Genomic DNA, 25,552 nt, shown 5'->3' on the forward strand with positions numbered 1-25,552 from the left:
GGATGAGAATGATGAGAGAAGTTGTTTGAAGCAAGGGGGAGTATTTTGAGGGGGATTAATGGCAATGTATTTTATTTAAACATTCACCGTATTGTTTGATCACACCTCATAAAAAAGGCTTTTTCTCTTTTCCGTACTAATAAACACTTAGAATAAGTTTTATGTCTAGCCACTTTATGAACATAATATTTTCGTGTGAATTAATATTTTCATATTTGGGCCTTCACTTACTTCCCTTCATTCTGAATGGTATTTGGTGAATAGACTTTGATTTAAGAAGAGAGACCTGTGAAAGGACAAAAAAAATCTAGAATTGGAGATATCATCCCGGTGGGTAATGTTAGGAACTAGATTTTTTAAGAATCCGTCCCTTTCAACGTTTCATCTTAGAATCCACCGGTAGCCTCACTTGCCTGAGATTTGCAAGGGTGAAGCAAAGAACACATTAGTCGAATTTTGAAACTACCATACAGGAAAAGAGACATATGTATAGGTCCTTTGAGGACAAAATATTTTTCCAATCTTCCAGATTCTTTGCCTTCCAATCAAGGCTATCCTCAAAACTGCTGCCAACTGTTTGCTGTTTTCCCAAGTTCCATCAGAGTTTGGATTTTTATATCAGCCCTCTTGTGTCTACCAGGAAACTAATTCAGACTTTCAGGCTTGGAAGTATTGTCTGATTCCCCTCTTCTCTATATTATATCTGTATATATAGGAAACAACTTATGTTGTTAATAGTGCTTAATTGTTTTCTAAGCCATGTGCTAACAAATATTGTATTTGTCATTTCCTGAGGATATGTAAAAATGTCTCATTGTAATTATGGATTTTCAAATAAACTTTGATTCTCTTCATTTAATCACTATACATTTGAGTCAATTTTGTCATGTGCATTCAAGTTCAGGTAATTGTTCTTCAGGCATATTTTACTTTTTATTCTTTTATAGTTACAGTTTTTGTCATGAGTCATTTATCACTCATTCTTAATGCCCAAAACGCCAATCATTGTTTTTCAGTGCCTTTGTACCAGTGACTTGCAGAATTGTGCTTGTAGTCAAAGTGGTAATGAATTCTAGTAACAGTGACCAGGAACTACACATGACTGGGATGTAACATAAAAGGTTGCATCACTTGTAGAATTTTGACTTGTGTTAGATGATTTGATGGCACTTGAAGTCATCAAGACATTTTCGTGGAGTTCCTGTCAACATGAGGCGTAGGTAAACTCTATGCTTGCCTCCTTTCATGACCACATCAAAATTACAACTGAAAAACAGAACAACCCTCATTGAGAATCATTAGAAGTCTAGCTGAATAGAAGTCCTATAACTAAAGATAATATAGAAGAAACCACCTAGAGACTGGTAGAAAGGGTGGAGACAAGGAACGGCTGGTCCCACACCCACATGTAGCAGTTAAAAATTGGGAGGGATATCTCAGCTGTGGAAGGACCCCAGAGGAGCGAGGGCTCCTACCCCCAACACAGAGCTTCCCAGCCAGGGTTTCAGTGCCAGGGAGAGAAATCCCCATAACTTCTGGCTGTGAAAACCAGTGGAGGTTGTGGCTGAGTGAGACAACAGCAGCTGCGGTCCCAGGTGCTCCTCTTAAAGGTCCAGTGCACAGAATTACTTGCTGACAGACTTACTTGCTCTGAGCTCCAGCACTGGGGCAGAAGCTAAAAAGGTGCTATAGACATATGGACAGAAACTGAATTGTCTGGAAGCTTTCTCCTGGAAGAAGGAGCTGGCAGAAGCCATTGTTCTTTGTTGAGTCTTCTCCCAGAGTGTAGACACAGGTGAATGCCATATCTGAGTCTCCATCAACCTGGCTAACACCATTTATCTGCCCCACCCTGGTGGTTCTAAGATCTCACTCCACCCAAACTTCAGGCCCACCTAAGATGCTTCCAGTGGCTTTTCTGTATAAACAACTTGTGGTTCATACTGTAGATGTTCCTAAAATCTCTCAAAGGTTCACAAAATCCAAACAAGCATCATCTGGCTTCGGTGAGTCTGTACCTCTGGATGAGCAGCCCTAAGCCCGGTACTAGCAACAGCCGGCCTTGGTTCATAGCTTGGCCTTTCAAGGCACCTCCAAGCCCAACATGGGTGACGGCCATCTGCAGATTGCTTTGTAGTTCATGCTGGGAGGTGCCAGGCAGGGCAAGGACTGCAGCTGAACTTGACCTGTAGTGGGGACCCTTCCAGGAGGCCCCGGAGCTGGCACACTCAGTGGCCAGCTTCAGACCCAGCCAGAGCATCACCCAGCTGACTCCGGTGTTAAGACACCCAAAGGGCAGACTGGGCAGGCACAAGAGCCCTACTAAAGTGAATCCTGCTGCATAAAGTCAGCCCCTGAACAACAGCTCTTCCACTTTAGTCACAGCCAGTCCTCACAACCATTTCCCCCGAGGGTCAATCCCTCCTGTTGATGTGCAAATAGCAACCAAGGCTCAAGTACAACAGAAGGCTACACACAACCCACACAAGGGATACACCTGGAATGCCCGGCTCAGGTGATGAAGGAGACTGTGCTACTCAGCCCCACAGCACACCTACTACATAAGGCCACTCTAGTAAGACCAGGAGACATAGCAGCCTTATTTAATACACAGAAACAAATACAGGGAGACAGCCAAAATGGGGAGACAAACACGTCCCAAATGAAAGAACAGAACAAAAGACTAGAAAAAGAACTAAAGAAAATGGAGACCAGATGCAGAGTTCAAAACACTGGTTATAAGGATGCTCAGAGATCTCAGGGAGAACTTCAACAAAGAGAAAGGAAACATAAAAATGGAGATAGAAAACATAAAAAAGAACCAGTCAGCAATGAACACTACAATAATTGAAATAATACATTAATAGGAAATCAACAGTAGATTACATGAAGCAGAGGATCGGATCAGCCATTTGGAAGATAAGGTAGCAGAAAACACCCAGTCAGAACAGCAAAAAGGAAAAAAAGAATCCAAAAAAATGAGTACCTTTTAAAGGACCTCTGGGACAATATCAAGTGTACCATTCGCATCATAGGAGTGCCAAAAGGAGAAGGGGGAGAAAACATGGAATTGAAAATCTATTTGAAGAAATACTGACTGAAAACTTTCCTAACCTTGCAAAGGAGATAAACATAGAAGTCCAGGAATTGCAGAGTCCCAAACAAGATGAAACCAAAGAGGCCCACATAGAGACACATCATATTATAATTAAAATGGCAAAGGTTAAAGACAGAATCTTATAAAAAGCAAGAGAAAAGCAGTTAGTTACCTACAAGAGAGCTCCCATAAGACAGTCAGCTGATTTGTCAAGAGAGAGTTAACTTCGTTTTACTTTGCAGGCCAGAAGGGATTGGCACAGAATATTCAAAATGATGAAAAGCAAGGACCTACAACAAGATTACCCAGTAAAACTGTCATTTAGAATTGAAGGCCAGATAAAGAGCTTCACAGACAAGGAAAAGCTAAAAAGGAGTTCAACACCAAACCAGTATTACAAGAAATGTTAGCCTTCTTTAAGAAGAAGAAGAAAAATATTTAAAATATGAATAAAATGGCAACTACACATGTATCAACAATTACTTTAAATGTAAATGGATTAAATGCTCCAATCCAAATATAGGTTGGCTGAATGGATAAGAAAACAAGACCCTTACCTATGGTGCCTAAAAGAAATTCATTTCAAATTGAAAAACATGCACAGACTGAAAGTAAAGGAATAGAAAAAGATATTTCATGCAATGGAAACAAAAAGAAAGGAAGGGAGGGAGGGAAGAAGGAGGAAAAGGCTAGGGTAGCAATACTTATGCCAGACAAAAATGAACTAAAACAAAGGGTATAATGAGACAAATGAAGACCTAGTAATCCCACTTATGGGTATTTATCCGAAGAAACTAAAACACTACTTCAAAGGGACATGTGCATCCACTTCTCTAGGTGTTTCATAGAAATATTTTATTAACTTTCTAAGCTGTTGTATGCTAACTTATATATTGTGTTCTTCACATACTGAGGATATACGGAAATGTCCCATTATAATTACGAATTTTCAGATCAACGTTGCAGTTTTCTTCATTTAATCTTACACATTATGAGTCAGTATTATGTACAGACAATTTTTTGAGGCAAATTTTATTTTTTATTATTCTATAGTTACAATTTTTGTCATGAAACTCCTCATTCATTCTTAATACCAAAAACTCAAATCATGGTTTTTATCAGTGTCCTCTTGCCTGTGACCCACAGGATTCCATCTGTAGTCAAAAGGAGGTGTGTAATGAATTCTAATAAGAGTGACCACAAACTAAGCACTGTGAATTAACAGTAACAGGGTGCTGAAAAGTACTTCTTACAGGATTTTGGCTTGTGTTCGAGGATTTGGTTGCTGTTGAACAAAGCAAGATGTTTTTCTGTATTGGATGCTGTGAGTAGGTAAACTTTATTCTATCATTGGTCATAGTAATCATTGTTTTCTAGAAAGCAAAAACAATGTAGTGGAGCTAAACTTAATTTATAAGAACTTACAGTCATTTAGTAAGAAGAAGGGAATATTAATCATTTTTGTGATTTGAAACTTTATCTTTTACCAATTTTAGAGACATACCCTTACATATGTCTTAGTCCATCATAGTCACCAGTTACCTTTAATGAAGGAGGTGTGTGACATTTTTCTCTTCAATGGGAAATGAGTTGACCTTGCAATGAGAGCAAGGTCAGCTCCCGGTCCTCTGGAACAGCTTTTGACTTTCCTGTTTATTATCTAAACACTGATTTATTTCCTATGGTGTATTAGTCATTGTTTTTCACAAAATACCTCAGTTAAAACATACAAATTTTCTTTTTGGCATACTATTTTCATTTTTTTAAAATATCTTCTATGACTCAATTGAGGCCTACAAGTTTAGGTAAATTCTGAGAGAACACAACCTAACCAGGGAGAAAAATAGGACCACTGGTCCAATCATATCTTTCTTGCTCAGAGACTATATACTTTTTTAAAAAAATTACAGTTGACATTCAATATTATTTTATATTAGTTTCAGGTGTACAGCATAGTGGTTAGACATTTATATAATTTACAAAGTGATTCCCTCTGATAAGTCTAGTACTCACCTGGCACTATACATAGTTATTACCATATTATTGACTATGTTCCCTGTGCTGTACTTTACATTCCCATGACTATTTTGTAACTTCCAATTTGTACTTCTTAATCCCTTCACCTTTTCACCCAGCTCCCCAACTCCCCTCCCATCTGGAAATCATCAGTTTGTTCTCTTTATCTATGAGTCTGTTTTGTTCATTTTTTTTTTTTTTTAGGTTCTGCATTTGAGAGATCATATGGTATTCGTCTTTCTCTATCTGACTTATTTCACTTAGCATAATACTCTCTGGGTCCATTCATGTCGCAAATGGTAAGATGTCATTCTTTTCTATGGCCGAGTCATATTCCGTTATATACTCGTATATGTACCATATCTTTATCCAATTGCGTATTGCTGCGCACTTGAGACTACATACGCTTGATGTTAATGTTTCAGTATCCCTCATTCCCATACACTTTAGAGTCAACATACCCGGTTTAACACAAATAATCAAGGCACTGTTGGATTTGAATATAGAGGCATAAAACAAGTTCTTGAAGTACTGGTGCTTATATTTTTGTGGGAAAAAAAGATGTTGAACAAATAGTAAAGCTTTGGTTTATAAGATGGAAAGAAGAGGTTTGAAGGAAAGTAAACAATTAAATGTGAGATAATATGCTGGAATGTGTACACATCTTTTCTATGAGAGTAGAAGCCTCAGTGAGTGATGATGTCATTATCGATCATTTGAATTTCCACCATGTAACACACTTTAAATATTATTAGGAACTGCTTGGGTGTGGAAGTGCATAGAGTATAGCAATATAGAATGTCCTGCATTCCTGTGATCAGCGGGAAAGATTCCCCATAATGATAAAAAGGTACATATAGTTCCTCTTCATTGTAGCAGTTGTTAAACATTGTGTATATAAAATATGTGGTTATGAGTTTGGGCATTGTTATCTGGGACTTAGGACTTCCTATTGATTTAGTTCCCAGATATTTGTGGTGTCTTTTACATATTGGAGGGTTTTTTCAAATGGGCACCATGAAAGTGTTCTTTTGGGGTGCTGGCATGTTTTGCATCTTTTGATGGCAGTATTATTATACATTTGTGAAAACTCATAATTACACCTGATATATATTGAAAATATACATATATACATATATATGGTGCAAAAAAGGTATACACATTTTAAGAGATGTTATCTACGTTCAAGCAGTAGTTCGTGGTAATCAGAAGTGTCTGGACACTGATGGTAACTACCGTGTTTCCCCGAAAATAAGACCTAGCCAGACAATTAGCTCTAATGCATCTTTTGAGCAAAAATTAATGTAAGGCCAGGTCTTATATTATATGAGACCTGGCCTTATTTTACTATAAGATATGTGGTCATGAGTTTGGGCATTGTTTTACTATAAGACCGGGTCTCATATAATATATTTTATTTGCAGTAAAATAAGATCGAGTCTTATATTAATTTTTGCTCCAAAAAAAATCACGCCTTAGAGCTGATTATCTGGCTAGGTCTTATTTTGGGGGAAACATGGTACTTTAAGCACCTCTTGTAATTGCAGAAGTCAAATGTGACTTGTATTCATCTTTTGTTATCGGTATATATTGAGTATTACAATTTTAATACAGTTTTCCTTTCTTAAAATGTGTATACATATTTTTGGCACCCTTGGCATGCTCTGTATATGAGACAGGTTAGTTAGCATTTTGCTAGGTAGACAGGGGTGTCCCTGGTGGGATAAACAAAAAGCAGCCATATCCTGAAACTCCAGGTTCTGTAATGTCTCCTTCACTCCAGGACAAAGATATGAGAATGTGCCTTGAGGTTAATAAATTATTTAAAATCCCTTTTGGCCGGACAAAGGAGCAGATCTGATGGCTAGGAATGGGTTATTTCGTTAATCGCTTCAGGATGGGCAAACAGGACAAACCTGATAGATGACTTCCATTAGAAGTCTCCAGCCCCCTTCCCCAAGCAGGCAAGGGAAGGTATAAAAGTAAGAACTTTTGCCTCAGTCACTGGGCTTCCCAATTTTGGGTACCCCCTCCCACTCAGGAGCTGCAACATCTTCTCCTGCCTTTAATAAACTATCTTCCTTTACAACTCTTTGCCTCTCCCTGGTCTGTGTGTCCATTCTTCGCCTTCACGAGACACGATCCCGGCCCACACCCAGAAACTGCCGCAAATCCATTACATCATATATATGGAAACAACACAATTGTTTTCATGTGCTGGAACAATGGTAAACTCTCCTGAACCTTGAATTTTATGTGTTCAATTCTTCTTGCCGCCACTGTGAGATCTTTCTTAGGAAGAATTCAAGGACTGGAAAAGAAGGAAACAGGATATATCAGGCCTTTCTTGCAGCCCTGTCTTAACTGAGAAAATACCCTCTAGGGTTGCACTGCCCTCATCTCATGTAGTAGTGAGGTGAGCGGGCTCCCAGTATCTATCTATCCTAGAGTTTAAATCAGGCTCCTCGGACAGACCTCTGGACGTACTGCGGTTCTGAAACACAAATGTGTGTCCCATGTGGGATCTGCCTGGGGAGATCCTCTGTCACGGGCATCAGCATCATTTCCTTCCATTGCCATCCACAGACCATTTCCAGTGTAGGCTAGCCTGTACTTGCTCCATCTTGAAACAGAAATCAGGACTTCCAAATGCACAACGGTGCCCTCCAGTTCACAAAGAAACTGCGGTAAATCCAAGGCATCAGCTCCAAGTCCGGAAAAAAATTCTGTTTAAATGTAAAGGTAACCGGGGTGGGGAGTGGTGTGGGGGGTGGGGGCGGGGCGCGCCTCGAGCCTACTCTCAGGCTGTCATTCAGGCATGAGTGGGTGGGGCCTTGGTAACTATCCAATCAGAGGTGCCGCTAGGGCACTTGGAGCAACGCAGCGCACAGGCGTACACGTCCGTTCTCTCTTCAACAGTGGGAGTTCTGCATCGCTTTCGTTAAAGGTGTGTATCTCCGCGGCGGTCGCCCTGTGATCTGCGCTGCTCCTCGGAGTCGTAGGCAGGACTCAGGGAAACCCAGGAAACCTAGAAATGGTGAGTGTGTGGGGCGGGTGTGGACGGGAACGAGGGGCTGGTTGGAACCGGCAGTGGAGGGACCGGCCTCCACCGGCTCAACTCCGGAGTCTGTGGATCCGAGTTCACTGGGGGCTGCGCTGGGGCCTCAATCCCCTCCATCCAGCGCGCAGCGTGGGGACTGGGCCGGCAGTCGGGACCCCGGACGTCCTGTCACTGCGCGCGGCGACTTCAGTACCGACCCGGAGCCTTTCTGGGCAGCTGTGCGACTGCAGCCCCGCGTCTGCCCGAGATGGTGCGGAGATCACTTGGAGGGTCATCAGGAACAATTGTGGCTGGGACTCCAGGGTTCTTGTGTGGGAAAAGCTGTTGTGTGTGGGATTCCCAGTTCCTCCTTTCTCCTTAGGGACCCGTTTTTTCCCTTAGTTTTCCCGATGTTTCAAAGCAAGGTCTCAGACCCAGGACCCTGCTTCCAAAATAGCCCTCGCTCTTTCTAGGACTGGCAACAAATTCCTAAATGTCTAATATTTTCCCGCATTCCCAAAGCCAGCTGCCCCTCTCTGAGCCACAGCATCATCATCAACTATTCGTTCTCCAGGGTGCATATGAAACAGATTCAATCCTTTTTCCTTCAAGCCCCCTGTATGGCTTTTTAAAGGATTTTTTTTTTCGTCTGTGAATGTTTTACGTGAGAGGAAAGCCGATAATAACCACCTGGAATACGTTGTATGAAATCCCCGTTCCTCTCCCCCGGGGCCTACCCTAGGCACAGACATCCTGTGGGAAGTTCTGTGTGTGGAGGTTGCTCTTTGGAAACTTTCCTGGGTGATCTGTCCTGTCAGCACTCCTTCCTGGGTTTGTTACCCTGATGAGACGTACAGGTGTGTACCTCGTTTTATTGCCCTTAGCTTTATTGCACTTCACAGATATTGAGATTTTTACAAATTGAAGGCAAGACTCTCCACCACTAAAAAGATTAGACATCACTTTTTTTTAATATTTGCTTTATTTCAGTGGTCTGAAACCTAACCCGCAATATATCCGATGTATGTCTGCATTGACTTGTCTTCGTTTTTCAGTAGTGTAAAATGCATGTAATTAACAGAGCTTAAAAGACAGTATAAAATATTTACAAAGAGGCAAGAAAGAGGTGAATTTTAAAATATACATTCCAGTATTACATTGGTTTTGTTAAGAATTCTTTTTTCACTTTTTTTTTAACCCTGCGCCTGTGTAGTAGTAAGTTTCTGAGGACTCTTCTTTAATTTGGGGTGATTTCAAATGAAATTTTGAACTTGAAGTGTTCAAGTATGATTATTATTATTTTTTTCCAAACAAATATTTTAATGTAGGAATCAACATGTGAACATTACATTTAGGTGGTAATATTCAGGTCACAAATGTAAGATAAATGTCAAATAACATCATACTTTTTGGTTTGATGGAAAATATAAGTTGTGCCCGTCATGCTTAACACCTTGGTTAAGCAAAGAGAGAAATGGGCAGGGAGGTTAAAGAGGAATGCAAAGGTTTAACAGTTTGCATAATCCATAGCCCTTCTGAGAGTCCATCAGTGATCATTCTGTTTATGCATTTAAAGCAACAACAGTTGTTTTGAGCATTGAAAGCTAGATTCAAAGTAAGTCTGCTCAACAAGCTAATAATACTATGAATCCTTTATATTCAAAAGTATAGTTTAAATTTGGAAAGTTTAAGGTAAAGCATACTTGTTTCCTAATTACTTTGGGAGTCAATCTAGACTACACTACTGTACATAATCAGTATACCGCTGTGCAGTTAATTCTAGCTACTATATATTTGTTGATCATCAACAGCACAAATTATGCTCTAAAAGAAATCTATCAATCCAGCAAAAATGGTTACATTTAATTTTTTAACCCTGCGCCTGTGTAGTAGTAAGTTTTAAAAATGGCTAACTAAATTTAAGGAAGAATAGGCTTTTCTTGACATCTCATTTTCAATTACTGATAGAAATTTACCAAAAATAAAAGCCCATATATTTTACCCTGCATCAAATAATCTGCAGTTTCCAAGATAGATGCATTTCTTGTTCAATTTCCAAAAATAAATACAGGCTTTTTAACTAAAACCATTTACATCCCTTGCTCTCTAAAATAAACATTAAAAAACAAAGTGCAAAAAATGACCTCAGGGTTTCTGAATAAGCCCACTTAGTTACATAAAGTATTTTCTGTCCCAACACTTGCTCAAATTCAAAAGATATTTATAATACTTTCTGAGAACATGGCAAACAAGCTTCATTTCATACCATTCGGTATGTTTCCATGGCAACACTGCAGGCAGGATTCCTCTGCTACCTCAAGTCGCCTTAGTTGAGTGGAATTTCTCATTCTTTACATTTTGAGCTTGGTCTGTTCTATACACCAAACAAACTAAATCACCTGTTGCTTTAATACACAAACTTCCATCAGTATGACTATATTTGAGCCACACGTGCCTTCATAGTGTCCGCGAGGTAGTTTTTAGGCGGCTGCCCCGTGACTTAACGCCCAGTTATGGTGCTCCGCATCGCGGGCCTGCGGCGCAGTGGGAGAGGGAGGCAAGGCCGAGCACCGGAGGCGGCGCGACCCGGCCCACCTACCTACCTCGTGATTAATTATTTACAAAAGAAACTTACCCTGGAAATAATACATAACTCACTTATAGAAAATTAGGCGTTTTCTGGTTGAACTAATAAAATGACTTACAATTTTCCTCTCTTCTTTACACAAACACTGGGTTTGAGTGATTTTGCCCGATTGTTCAAACACTGGATTTGTGTTTTTAAAATATCAGTGATAGTCCAGAGCAACTCCAGTGACAGGGGGAGAGGCCTGATGTCAATGACCCAACCTAAGGCCCCTTGAGCTGCAAAGGGAAGTACTTGAAGGCCCACTGGTTCTTCCTGGGGAGCCTCCCCTGCAGCTGTCCTACCTGCTCACACCCACCATGGAGGGGCCTTTACCCTGAGAGAAACTGCAGCCCTGGAGGGCTGGGGGTGCATATGGTGGGTGAGGGTGACCCCCTTTTGAAAGTTGTAATTGTGGTTTCTTTAGGCCTAGACATTTTAAATGTTGTATTTGAGTGTTACATTCATGATATAAGTGCACTCAGTGTAATCAGTGCATAGTGAGAAAGTCTGAAGATCGTGCGTTCTTTCTCAGGACAAAGGGTTTGTGAATTGGGGAGTTCATGTGGGTCAGAACTTTAAACTGAATCAGGCTGAGAGTTTCCTCACTGTGAGAATGGAAGCCTGGGGGAGGGAGCGCTTCCATGCTTACAGGGAGGGGTGTATGTGGAGCTCTCAGCATCCACCCCTGGAGCTGCTCAGGTGTCCCTCCCTCGTTCCCCAGGGACTGACCCACTCCGGGGGTTCTGTCTTAAATGGGGGTGTCTAGACTCCTAATGTGGAAATGTGTTCAACTTTCTGAATGGGGGTTTTCCTTCTGAACTGTAGGGAAGAAGCTGCATATCCGTTTTGATTACAATATTGATATGTTTCTTTCCTTGCATTCCTTTCTCAATGAAACTAAAATGCTTTGATTCTAGTTTCCATTAGCACTTGCAGTTTTAAAATATAAGTTGATATGTAAGGAAAAGAAATTATGGAACCACATACAATTTTTGTTCCATTTAGGCAGAACCTCAACATGTAAGATGGGTGTATTTAATTTCTCCGTGTGCTTTTTCTCCCATTTTTAGGTCAATGTTTTTATGTCCATGTGTCTAGAAAACTTTTAACATTTAAAGGGCTATACCATTCCTAATGCAAACAAATTACTATTTTAATGGATGTGAGGAAAAAAGGATTTGAATTTCTCTTTTAATTGATTTGAGGAAAACACTTCAAACCTTATGTAAATCTTTCAAATTCCTGGTACATTTAAAGGCTTACTTGCAAACCCCTAATTAATATACTATAATATACTACTCATTTCTGAAAATATCTCCGATGCTTACTGTAGGGACAAACTATAATGCCCTCTTCCCTTTTTTTTAGAAAAGGATTTGTTAGTTTTCTTTTTTTTCTTTGTTTTTTCAACTTTTTTTTAATTAGTTTCAGGTGTACAAAGGATTTGTTACTTTTCATTTATTGTGCTTTGCAATTTTATATTTGTTAGTGTTTAAAGGATCAATCTTCAAATAGTTTCCTATGTAGAAAAGTTAAAATTAAATGAATAAATCAAAAGTTAATTAAAAATAATTATTAAGATGGGAAAATATAGTGTATATAAAATTTTCTCCTTATTGTTAATAAATAATGCATTGGTAATTTTTAAACATTTCTAAGATAAGAAGCTAATTTCAGGAGACTCCCTGCCTGCATATCCTGCTCCCTCCTGTGCTCTTTCTCCATTCACCCTCAAATAACCAGATTTGATTATTTCTTAATCATCCTGTTACTGTGTCTTTATATAAAAACAAGCCTGTGCTTATGTCTATTTTTCTTACCCGTGTTTGTTCTTGTCATCAGTGGGGTGGGGGGTCCACACTTTTGATGTTTGTTTACTGACACCTTAAGCCCCACGCCTCCCACTCCCCCTCCTGCTTCTTACCTGTCAGGCTGATGAGAAGCCTGGAGGCTCTTGCACTGGGAGCTGCTGCTCCCTGGGGAGCCCTCCTGTGGGCTGTGCTGCCCTGCGCTGTATCGTGGACGCACCCAGCCTGGGATCTGTATACAGAGGACTCTGAGTTGCCAACTTTGATAATTTGTTGTCCTTTGGGAGCAGTAGTGTGGGAGTGGGGTCCTCCTTACAGTGGCTTTGGGTTGATGTCTTAGGTGGAACCCTACTGTGTGTTTAGAGTGAAGGTGTGACGGAGGCTGGGTTCACCAGACTGTAGTGAGGGATTTCAGGGGGCTATGAGGATTATTATATCCTGTGAATGAGGTGAGCCTATGGCATGGTCACTCCTGCAGGAGCAGTTACTTAAGACAGAGAAGAGACGGGTACAGATGGTAGGGAGGGAAATTCCAGAGGGCCCAGCAGGACCCCTAAGTAACGCTGCTGCTGCTGCCGTCCCTGCAACAAAGACCCCGACCCCCTGGGTTACAGCGGCCAGCACCATAGTTTCAGTTTGGCGCAGCAAAGGGATTAGTTCAAACCCTACTTCAGCCCAGGGTACTTCGACTCCGCACAGCAACCGGTTGTCGTGGAGGAGGCCTCTACCCCTGTTGGCCGCGATGGGAGCCTCCTGGAGGAGGACCTTGAGTTGTCCATAGGCTTCTGATTAAGGGACTGTCCTGGGCCCCACGCTGTGTGCCATCAGGGCTGCAGTTACCACCACGTACTGGGCCCTCTTGAAGATAGAGGCTCCATAAGCACTGAGCATGGGACCCTCTACCGAGGTGCCAGTTATGCCTTTGGCCCTGGAAACAGCTCCCAGCTGCTCAGCTTGGCTGCTGACACCTGCTTGTGATACGATGGAGCCATCCTTTTCCCGCAGGCTTATGCCCTGCAGAAGGGATGACCTCCTAACTCCCATCCCTTGAAAGAAGCCGTGGTGCTGGAGGAGGTCACCCATCTGCCAGACTCCTTGGTTCCCTGGGCTGTTCCCTGGGATTCACTGAATGCACAGTGTGGGCAGCGCAGGCTTTCAGGAGGACAGAGCACATTTGTACATGTTGGAGCTCCATGGAGAGTTGCTGCTGTTCATCCCTGAATTGGGATTTTTCCCCCCCTCTCCCCACTCTAGTCTGTCTTCATCTTGTTTTGGTGTTTGGTAGACTTCAGTTTTTAAAAGCGGTTTTAGGTTTACAGAAAAAGCTGGGTTTCATAGTTTACAGTTAGTTCCCACATAACCCTTGTGAATCCACACAGTTTGCACTATTTTTTTACATCTCGTATGACTGTGGTATCTTTATTACAATTGCTGAGCCAATATTGCTGCGTTAAAGTGCACAGTTTACATTAGCGTTGGCTTTGTGTCATAGGATCTGTGGGTTTGGGCAAATGTATGATAACGTCTATCCATCATTTTTATAAGTCGGACTGTAGTTTTACTTTTCAGAAATCTGTGCTCCACCTATTCATTCATTTCTCTCTCCAACCCCTAAATCCTTCAAACCCAAAGGTCTTTTTACTGGTTTGATAGTTTTGTTTCCAGAAAGGCATATACTTGCAATCATACACTGCATTGCCTTGTCAGACTGGCATCTTTCACTTACCTGATTTCCTTTTATTACTGAAAAATATTTCATCCTTTGGATGTACTACTGATTGTCTTTCTGCTTCTTGAAGGACATGTTGCTTAACTCTTAACTTTTGATAATTATGAATGAAGCGCCTACAAACATTCATGTACAGGTTTTTGTGTGAACATAAGGTTTCAGTTCATTTAGGTCTATACCAAGGAGTGTGGTTGCTGGATCCTACTATATGTAGTAAGTGTATATTTTGTATTGAAATAAAGTCCTGGTCTCCAGTGTGGGCGTGCCCGATTCCATTCCCACAGCAATGAATGAGGGTTACCTGCAGCTTCACGTCTGCACCAGTAGTCAGTGCTCTGAGAGTTTTGAATTTTAGCCGTTTAATCCGTGCATAGTGATACTGCATTGTTCTTTTATTTGTAGTCTCCCAGTGATGTTGAGCATGTTTTCATATTGCTTATTTCGCATCAGTATTTTTCTTTGGTGAGCTGTCTGTTTAGATCTTGGACCATTTTTAATTGGGTTTTCTTCCTACTGTTGAGTATTAAAAGTTCTTTATCAGCTAACTGTTTTGCAGACTGTTTCCTACTCTGTGACTTGTCTTTTCATTCTCTTAACACTGGTTTTCTTAGGGGAGGAGTTTTTCATGTTAATGAAATATATTTTTTCCCCTTTATTGGACTTTGCTTTTAATGATGTATCTAAAATTTATCACCAAACCCAAGATCACCTAGACTTTCTCCTATGTTATTTTCTAGGGGGTTTAGTATTTTTGCATTTTACATTTAGATCTATATGTATTTTGAATTAATTTTTGTGAAACTTAATTTGAATGGCCTATGTCTACATCGGGTGTGTGTGTGTGTGTGTGTGTGTGTGTGTGTGTGTGTGTATTTGTTATTTGCAGCACTATTTGTTTAAAAGACTTTCTTTTTCCACTGAATTGCCTTTCCTCCTTTGTCAAAGTTGCGTATATTTGTGTGGGTCTGTGAGAAAGCATTTCACTTCTGTAGCCTTCAACCTTGCTTTACTCTCATAATTGCAGGATTGTGGGTTCTTTCTGGTATTTCTTGTGGGTTCTTTCTGATATTTCATGTAGACATTCATGGCATGAGGAATAAATGTGATGAACTTATTTACAAGTTTTGTGAAGATGTTCTATGTCAAGAAGTGGAAGTTTCTATTACTAGTTTATTATCATAAGTAGATGTTGGATTTTATCAAACCCTTTTTTATTTTCATTACCCCCTCTTTTCATTTGTGATATCAGTAATTTCTGTCTTCCCTCTTTTCTTAGTTATGTTGAATTTTGATGTTTATCTTGATGTTTATTTTTTTAATCTTGTCAACAACCTGCTTTAAAATTTTTTCTTCATTATTGCCCACAATTACATTACTTTCTTTTCTAATATTTACTGTTTCTTTTATTCTGTGTACTTTGGGTTTAATTTGGTATTTTTATTGTTTTCTAAGTTAGACATTTACATTATTGATTATAGACCTTTGATTTTTCAGTGTATTTGTTCAATGGCATGGATTTCCCTGTAGGCACTACTTTTGCTGTATCCAACAACGTTTGACATATTGTATTTACATTTCATTTAATTTAAAATAATTTTTAATTTCCTTTTATTTCTTTTTTGAGCCCATTTATTATTTAGAAGTGTGTTGTTGAATCTCCATTTATTTGGGAGTTTTCCAATTATCTTCCTGTTACTGATTTCTAGATTAATGCCTGTGTGATATGAGCATGTTTTACATGGTTTCTGTTCTTTCAAATTTTTATGGTGTGTTTTATGTCCCAGATGAGTTCTGCCTTGGTGAATGTTCCATGAGAGCTTGAGAAGATGTGTATTCTGTTGTTGCATGAAGAATTCCACAGATTACAGTTAAGTCCAGTTGTTGCATAGTACGGCTCAGTTCTGCTCTGTCCTTCCTGATTTTCTGCCACGGGTATAATTCATGTTAAGGGGTGTTGAACTCTCCCGCCACAGCAGTAGATTCATCTGTTTCTCTTGCTTTATTTATTTTGCCCCTGTGTTGCAATGGACATACACCTAAAGGATTGCTAGGCTTTCTTGGAGCATGGACCCCTTCATCATTCTGTGATACCCCTTTTTATCTCTGAGTTTTCCTTGGTTTGAAATCTGCATTGTCTGAAATTCATATTAGTGCTACTTATGATAATATTTGGTAAGTGTTGGCATAGTGTGTTTTCCTCCATCCCTTTACCTTTCATCTATCTGTGTCTTCATATTTAAAGTGGGTTTCTTGTAGATGACATACAATTGTGTTTTTTGAAATCTTACTATATGTTTTGATTCCAGTGAGTATTGAGTCCATTGATGATTAAAGTGGTTATTGATACAGTTGGATTAACATTTACCATCTTTTACTGTTTTTCATTTGTTGCCCATGTTCTTTGTCTTTGTCTTTTATTCTTTTTCTGCCTTGTCTGGCTTTAATTAAACATGTTAATCAGATTAAAGTTCTTTGCTATTGAGTTTTAAGTGTACATTTACAACTAAGCCAGATTCACTGTCAGGTAACACTGTACCACTTCAAAAGTTACTCAACTATCTCATACCACACCATTCCCAATTCCCCCCTCCCCGTCCCTTGTCACACTACTGTCATTTATTTCACTTATCTATAAGCTTATTGTTACCAAATACATTGTTACTAATATTATTTTAAAGTATCACCAGTTTTTAATTATAAGATATATAAAAGGTAGTTTACCTCCATTTATACCTTTTGTAAACCTCTAACTTTATCATTTATATTCTCTCTGATGAATTTTTGAACATTTCATTCAATGTAGGCATACTAATGACAAATTCCCTCAGTGATTTGTCTCTGGAAGTTCTTATTTCCACTTTATTTTTGAATGATAATTTTCCTTGACACAGAATTGTAGAAGAGTATTTCCCCCCCTATAATTTTAAATATTTCACCCCACTTCTTTCTTGCTTGCATGGTTTCTGAAAAGAAGTCCAATTTAATTCTAATCTTTGTTTCTCTATAACTAAGGTATGTTTTCCCCTCTGGCTTCTTTCAATATATTCTCTTTATCTTTGAATTTTTTTCTAGTTTGAATATGAGATACTTAGGTGTTCATTTTTGGTGTTTTCACGTTTAGTGCTCTCTGAGCTTCCTGGATCTACAGTGTGCCATCTCATTAGTTTTAGGAAATTGCAGTGATTTCACTTATTTCTGTTTCTTTCTTTTTAAGTATTCCCATTATGTGTATTTTAAACCTTCTGTTAAAGAAGATTGTCCTAGGGTTCATGAATATTGTGATTTTTCTTTTGTTTTTGAGTACATGCCTTGTTAACAAATATTTGAAGCATATTTCAAAATGCTATTTTTCCTCTTTACCAATTTTGGAGATACCAGTTTGCCCTATGACCTCAAGGCTCTCATGGATCTAAGAAGAGTTGTTCATTTCAAGGGTTTGTTTTCCTCTTATGAAATCGAGAATGATAGCTTCTAAGTTCCTTATAATGCCACACCATAAGTTAGAAGGGCAGCCTCAAGATTGGCTGGTCAGGAAACATTTTCTCCTGAAATTGGTGAATGGAAATTTTATGTTTTTTTGGAGGGAAGTATTATTGAATCCTGTATATATTTTATACTCAGGGGCAAATTCACCATCAACCCCTGTGGACTCCCTTTCAAGCTGCAGCTCTTAAACTATTCCTCAAGGGCAGTGAGGCCCAGGGTAGCCTGTTAAGGTTTGACCAAAAAGAGCTCTTCTGCAATATTCTCTTACTATGTGATGTAAGATTTGGCTGGAAACAGCCCGAGCATGAGTACAGAGATTTTTAAGTTGTCATGCTTTCTTCCTTGTGTGTGAGGTCCAAGTTCCAAATAACTGTCTAGCCCCATCAAATTGGACAAAGAGAGAAAGGAAAAACTGATTCTGTGATAAATATTACACAAGTTAAAATCAGTGCTTCTCCATAAGAATATTTACATTCAGCTAGTTGTATCTAATTACTTCTAATGGCCTGGAATACTTAAAGGCAATGTGGCCGGCTCTGCTTTGTTAAAAATTTGGTTTCTGAACTCATGCCTCCTGAACTCATGTTTGGTGATAGGACAAGAAGAATAAGCTTCCCATTCTCCACTCTGTTTTTTATTTATTGAAATGTCGTGCAAATTTGACCCTCTCGCTCATGGAGTAGTACTATGAATGGTGGGTAATAAGGAAGGAGATGAATTTTTTTCAGAAAGAATTGACAGTCTTTTAATGATAATATTTGTTGCATTTCTGTAGCATCTCTGACATTTCTCAACATACTCAGGACTCTGTCATTAAAGAGAAATATGATGTAATATGATCACAGTAAAAGTGTAAATAATTTCCATGAGTTCATCATGCTGTTAAATTTATGAAGAAGTAAGTGTAGACAGGAGTAAATTTCTAACAATCAAGTCATAGAATAAATGTTTGAAGATGACAGAGTAATATGTACCCTTCCTATAAATGGAGTGTAGCTGTCCAATGCTGTCAGTCTCACACATCCCACCTCATTTCCCCGAAAATAAGACCTAACCGGACAATCAGCTCTACTGTGTCTTTTGGAGCAAAAATTAATATAAGACCCAGTCTTATTTTACTATAAGACCAGACCGAATCTTATACAATATAATATGATAAATATAATATAACATAATATAATACTGGGTCTTATATTAATTTTTGCTCCAAAAGACACATTAGAGCTGATTGTCCGGCTAAGTCTTATTTTTGGGAAAACACGTTACTATACACACGTGTTGGATGTTTTAGGACTCAGTGACCTTTGAGGACGTGGCTGTGACCTTCACCCTGGAGGAATGGGCCTTACTGGATCCTTCACAGAAGAAACTCTACAGACATGTGATGCAGGAAACCTTCAGGAACCTGGCCTCAGTCGGTAAGGATGACAAGTCACTTTCACGTTATCAATTAGAGAACAAATTTTTCTTTAAAAAAGTTTTTAAAAAAATGTTTTCAATTAAAGTTGACATTCAGTATTATATTAGTTTAAGGTGTACAACATAGTAATTAGACATTTCTATAATTTATGAAGTGAAACCCCTGGTAAGTCCAGTACCCACCTGACATCATACATAGTTATTACAATATTTTTTACTATATCCCCTATGCTATACTTAGGGATGTATACTTATACATCCCCATGACTATTTTGTAACTGACAATTTGTACTTCTTAATCTCTTCACCTTTTTCATCCAATCCCCCAACCCTTCTCCCGTCTGGCAAGAGAACAAGTGTTTTTGCCCATCAGTGTTGTTCTAAGATGTGGAATGTGGAAAGGGAGGGTGCTGGTAAATAAACTAGGCATAGTCACAGCTCATTATTAATCTAGAAGCTAATAATTTTTCTATAATTCTAATGCTTTGCAATCATTTTTCTGGGTCTGCATTTTAGGGAAAAAATGGGAAAATTATGACATTGATGATCAGTACAAAAACCAGTGGAGAAAACTGAGGTGAGTCACACTCACAATACAAAGCAGTTTCTCATATGAGAATCTTCGTATGTTATTAAATTATAAAAAAGCAAATAAAACAAATCCTGCTTAAATTTAGTTATTTCACCAAAAAAAAAAATTTTTTTAAATATGTCATAGTTATTCAGTGTTTGCAAAATACATCACTTGGAAACAGTATTAGTAAAATCTATATATGAATATCACTGTTTAAACAGAAGTAAGGGTAAAGTCCTTTTGCAGAGAATGCAAGATGTTTGATTTCAAATAATTTAGACAAGGCATAAAAGCTTCCTATAAATCGTAAATATAATAAATATAAAATTATTAATAAAGAAATCATTAATAATGTGCTTTTCATTTTTTACAGAAGTCATAGGGTAGAGAGCCTCTGTGAAAGTAAAGAGGGTAGTGACTGTGGAGAACACTTCAGCCTTATTCCAAATATGAATATGAACAGAAAAACCACCGGAGAAAAAGCACATGAATACAGTGCACGTGGAATCGTGTTCTTGAGTCAGTCATCCTTTGATAGGCACATCAGATATCACAGTGGACGCAAGCGTTATAAATATCAAAAATGTGGAGAGAAGCCATATAAATGTAAGGTGTGTGGGCGAGGCTTCCGTTATCTCCAGTGTTTTGACAAACATGAGAGAAATCACAATGGAGAGAAAACCTTTAACTGTGAGGAATGTGGGAAAGCCTTCAGTAGTTTCAGTTCACTTCGAACACATGAAAGAGACCACACTGGAGAGAAATGGTATCAATGTAAACAATCTGGAAAAGCGTATCGCTATCAAACACATGAAAAGACTCACACACGAGAGAAACACTATGAATATAAGCAGTGTGGTAAGGCTGTCGTTTTTCTTCCAGGTTTCCAAAGACGTGAAAGTACTCACACTGGAGAAAAACCCTATGCATGTAAACAATGTGATAAAGCCTTCAAGTATCTCTATTCTTTTCAAATGCATGAAAGATCTCACACTGGAGAGAAACCCTATAAATGTAAGGAATGTGGGAAAACCTTTATTTTTACCTCAAGCCTTCGCGTACACATGATCACTACTCACACTGGAGATGGGCCTTACAAATGTTGGAAGTGTGAAAAAGCATTCATTTCTCGCAGTTCATTTCGAAGACATGAAAGGACTCACACTGGAGAGAAACCCTATGAATGTAAAGAATGTGGGAAAGCCTTCAGTTATCCATCAAATGTTCAGAAACACATGGTAGTACATACTGGAACTAGACCTTATCAATGTAAGCAATGTGGTAAAGCATTCAGTTCTCCCAGTTCACTTAAAGTACATGACAGGACCCATACTGGAGAGAAGCCCTTCGAGTGTAAACAATGTGGTAAAGCCTACCCAGCACACAGTTCCTTACAAAGACATGAAATGACTCACACAGGAGAGAAACCCTATGAATGTAAGGAATGTGGTAAAGGTTTAAGTTCTCATCGAAATTTCCAAATACATAAAAGGACTCACACTGGAGAGAAGCCCTATGTGTGCAAACAATGTGGTAGAGCCTACATAGCACACAGTTCTTTACAAAGACATGAAAGGACTCACACAGGAGTGACAACTTATAAATGTGAGGAATGTGGTAAAGCTTTCCGTTCTCAGGTAGGTTTCCAAGCACATGAAAAGACTCACACTGGAGAGAAGTCCTATGAATGTAAGGAATGTGGGAAAGCTTTCATTTCACATCTAGGTTTCCGAATACATAAAAGGACTCACATTGGAGAGAAGCCCTATGTGTGTAAACAATGTGGTAGAGCATACACAGCACAGAGATCCTTACAAAGACACGAAAGGACTCACACAGGAGTGAAACCCTATGAATCTAAGGAATGTGCTAAAGCTTTCAGTTCTCAGGGAGGTTTCTAAGCACATGAGAGGACTCACACTGGAGAGAAGTCCTGTAAATGTAAGGAATGTGGGAAAGTATTCAGTGATTCCAGTTCTCTTCAAAGACATGAGAGAACTCACTAGAGAGAAACCCTAGGAATATGGTTAAGCCTTAATTTCTCACTCAAATGTTCAAGGACATGCAAAGATACATGTTAGAGACAAACGATATAAATGTGAAGAATGTGGGAAGGACTTCTGTCACCCCAGTTCCTTCTGAAGGCATAATGGCCTGACTTGAAAAAAATCCTCTTGAATGTGGAAAGACTGCAGTTGGTCCACATCCTTATATATGAAATTCCCACCAAAAAGAAATATAAATGTGACAAGAGAAAGCTTCGTGGAAAATAATCTATGTGTAATAGTCTAGAGATTTTTCAACATGAAAGAGTTGTTATAAAAGTTGTAAATATAGAGTGATACATCACTTAGGAATATGGATATGTTCTGAGAAATGTGTCAGTGGGCAATTTTATCATTATTCAAACATTATAGAGTGTACTTACACAAATCTAGATGGTACAGCCCACTACACACCTACGCAATATGTTGCAGCCTACTGCTCCTAGACTACAAACCTGTACAGTGTTACTGTACTGATATTGTAGGCCATTATAATACATTGTGCTATGATATTACAACAGCTGTGATGTCGCAAGCAATATCAATTTTTCAGCTCCACTGTAATGTTATGAGACCACTTCATATATGCGGTCTATCATTGACCAAAATGTCATGTGGTGCCTGAATGGTGTGTTTACTAAGCCTCTTAAATGAAATGGTGAGCTGGAATGGTGAGGATTTCTAATTACTTTTAGAAGTGAATATTGAGGTGAGAAAATTCTGTGGCTCATCTTTCAACAATAGTGCATATGCTCTCGGCCTTAGCATCATCTTAGAAACCTCCGTGATTTGAGAGCCAAGTGGAGGAAGAAGCCCATGTACAGGCTGAAGTGCAAAACAAGAAAGTTGAGGCAGAGGTCCAAGTAAACCACTAGCTTGTGCACCCGTGGAAACCCAGGAGCAGAAATGAGGAAAGCCAGAGACCAAATTGGAACAAATTGTTGGACCTGCTGTCTAGAACTTCTCAATGGATCTAGAACATAAGTTGCCATCTGTTCCCTGCCAACCATCTTTAGAGAGACCCACCTTCCTTGTACAAAAATAGTCCTTTGCTCTGGACCTGTGACATTATGGACAAGTTCTGTTCTCAGTTGTGGCTGAATGTAATGTGTACAATAAATCATCTGCTGTCTTAGGTGAAGAAAAAAAAATAGTGCATACAATTAATAGGTAGTGCTTTTTCTTTAAATCAGTTAATGTTTTCTCTTTCTATTTTGAAGCTTCTTGGATCCATGGGTAAATTGAAGTATATTTCTAAAATGCAATTAAGTTTAATTTTTAAGATAATGTCTTATTCTGTTAAGGGACCATTGAAAAATTGACAGCTTGTATTTGTTGGAATTTTCTACTGGCCTTGTATGGCAGTTCCTGAATATCCCTAATCTAGTGTATATATTGTACTTTTCTTAGAGGAAGCTCCTCTTTTGGGGTGGTGGGTATAGGAGGGTTTTTTTTCCCCATACTATTAAAACATTTAGAACAATGTTTCATAAATGACAATTTTATTAGTATACTTTCGTGTGAATTATTATTTTCATATTGGAGACTTTGCTCTTTGTGCTTCCTTCTGACTGGTATATGGTAAATAGACTTTGGATTAAGAATAGAGACCTGTGATAGAACAACAAAATGTAGAGCTGGAGATACCACCACTGTATTGCAATATGCAGGTGAAGGTAACGTTAGGCATTAGATCTTCCAGAATCCACCCCCTTTATGGCACCGTGTTAGAATTCACCAGTAGCCTCACTTGCATGTGATTTGGAAGGCATTAGGGAAGAAGGCATTAGTCAGATTTTGGAGACACCCTACAGGGAGAAAGACAGACACATACGAGTTTTGAGAACACCATCTTCCAGCCCTTTATCCTGAGTCTTTGCACTTCCAATCAAGAGTATCCTGAAAACCACCACCAACTGGTTGATTTCCATTTTCTGAGAGGTGTAGGTTTCCACTGATGTCTTCACAATTTCACATCAAAGGTCCATCAGAGTTTGGATTCCACTGTCAGCCTTCTGTGTTCACCAGGAAACTGATTCAGACTTCCATGCTTATGCCTGATTCCCCTCGTCTCTAGATTATATCTGTATAAGGTCTGATTTATATGGGAAACACCTTAAGTTAGCAGTGCTAGTGAGTACACTTTCCTGATTCACCGTGACTTCTACATGGTGCTGCCAAAAAGAAGGACACGGGCATTTGTTTCTCTGCTGCATGTGCAGTGGCTGCTGTGACCCGGTCCTCCCATGTGACAACAGGCCCCTTGCTCCTGTCAGGAAGCCGGTGGGTGTTTCCTGTTACTTAAACTTGAAAATCCTCAGTATGCTTTCAATTATGTTTGATTGTATGTCTCTAAAATTATCTATGTTTCTCTGTGAAATTAATGCCTCTGTAGTTGTTTTATTGATATATTTTCAACTGTTTTCTAAGCCATCATATGCTAATATTGTTTTCATTTCCTCAGAGATTATATTAAAATCCATTGTAATTATGAATTTTCAGATATACTGTGCTGCTTTCTTCATTTAAATACTCGTTTTATACATTATGAGTCAGTTTTATCATGTGCATGCAAGTTCTGGTATTTTTTCCTCAGGCAAATTTTGTTTTTTATTTTATAGTTACAATTTTTATCATGAAACTAATTTCTCAGATATTCTTAATACCAAAAATTTAAATAGTGGTTTTTTTCAGTGCTCTCTTGACATTGACCCACAGGATCAGAGCTGTGGTCAAAGAGAGGAGTGTAATGAATTCCAATAAGAATGAGCCACAAACCATAAAGGACTGAGTATAACACTAACAGGTGCTCAAAAGTACTTAAAGGATTTTGGCTTGTATTAGATGATTTGATTGCTATTTAAGAAAGCAAGTCGTTTTCTCTATTGAATACTGTTGAGGAGGTAAACTTCCTCATATCATTGATAATCATAATTGTTGTTTTCTAGAAGGCAAAAACAATATAGTGGAGCTAACCTTAATTTATAAGAACTTACAGTCAGTTATTTTAGTAAGAAGAGGGGAATGTTAATCCTTTTTATTATTTGAATTTTATCCTTTACCGTTTTTCTGATATGGTGAAAAAACACCTTTGTCTTGGTCCATCACAGTCGGTATGTACCTTTGATGAAGGAGGTGTGTGACATTGATCTCTTCTGCAGGATAAAACTTGCCTCACGATGAGAGCGAGGCCAGCTCCCAGTGTTCTGCCACGGCTTTTGCTGTTTCTACTGATTATCTAAACACTGATGTATTTCCTAAAGTGTATCAGATACTGTTTACCATAAACGTACCTCAGTCAAAAAATACGTAAATTCATTTCTTAGTATACTATGTAATTTTTTATGTCCTTTGTGACTGAACTGAAGCCTGAGTTTAGGTAAATTGTGAGAACATGAACCTAGTAAAAAAGACGGAACCACTGTGTAAATCAAGGCTTTCTTTGTTACGGATTATATTTTTGATGCTGATGTTTCAACATCCCCCACTTGCATGCACATTAGAGTCAAAGTACCCTAATATTTAGCACAGAAAAGGCATTGTTGGATTTGGATATAGTGACATGAGACAAACATTTCTTGCAGTCCTGGTGCTTATACTTTTGTTGGAAAACAGAAATGGTTAACAAGTGGTAAAGCTTTGGTTTATAGCAAAAGAGAGCTTTAAAGGAAAGTGAAAAGTGACATAATAGGGAGGCTGGAGTGCATTT

General features: G+C 38.8%; 1 protein-coding gene across 1 annotated transcript; it reads left to right on the forward strand.

The window, feature by feature from the left end:
* Positions 1 to 8,018: 8,018 nt before the first annotated feature.
* LOC117037907 (zinc finger protein 709) lies at positions 8,019 to 24,806 on the forward strand. The gene is made up of 4 exons (XM_033134431.1): positions 8,019 to 8,150; positions 19,097 to 19,223; positions 19,741 to 19,801; positions 20,172 to 24,806. The coding sequence occupies exons 1-4, from the start codon at positions 8,148 to 8,150 to the stop codon at positions 21,697 to 21,699; spliced, it is 1,719 nt and encodes a 572-aa protein (XP_032990322.1). The 5' UTR covers positions 8,019 to 8,147; the 3' UTR covers positions 21,700 to 24,806.
* The last annotated feature ends 746 nt before the right edge of the window (positions 24,807 to 25,552 follow it).

This window comes from Rhinolophus ferrumequinum, chromosome 18 (genome assembly GCF_004115265.2).
Source record: "Rhinolophus ferrumequinum isolate MPI-CBG mRhiFer1 chromosome 18, mRhiFer1_v1.p, whole genome shotgun sequence".
In the NCBI taxonomy this organism is placed as follows: Eukaryota; Metazoa; Chordata; class Mammalia; order Chiroptera; family Rhinolophidae; genus Rhinolophus; species Rhinolophus ferrumequinum.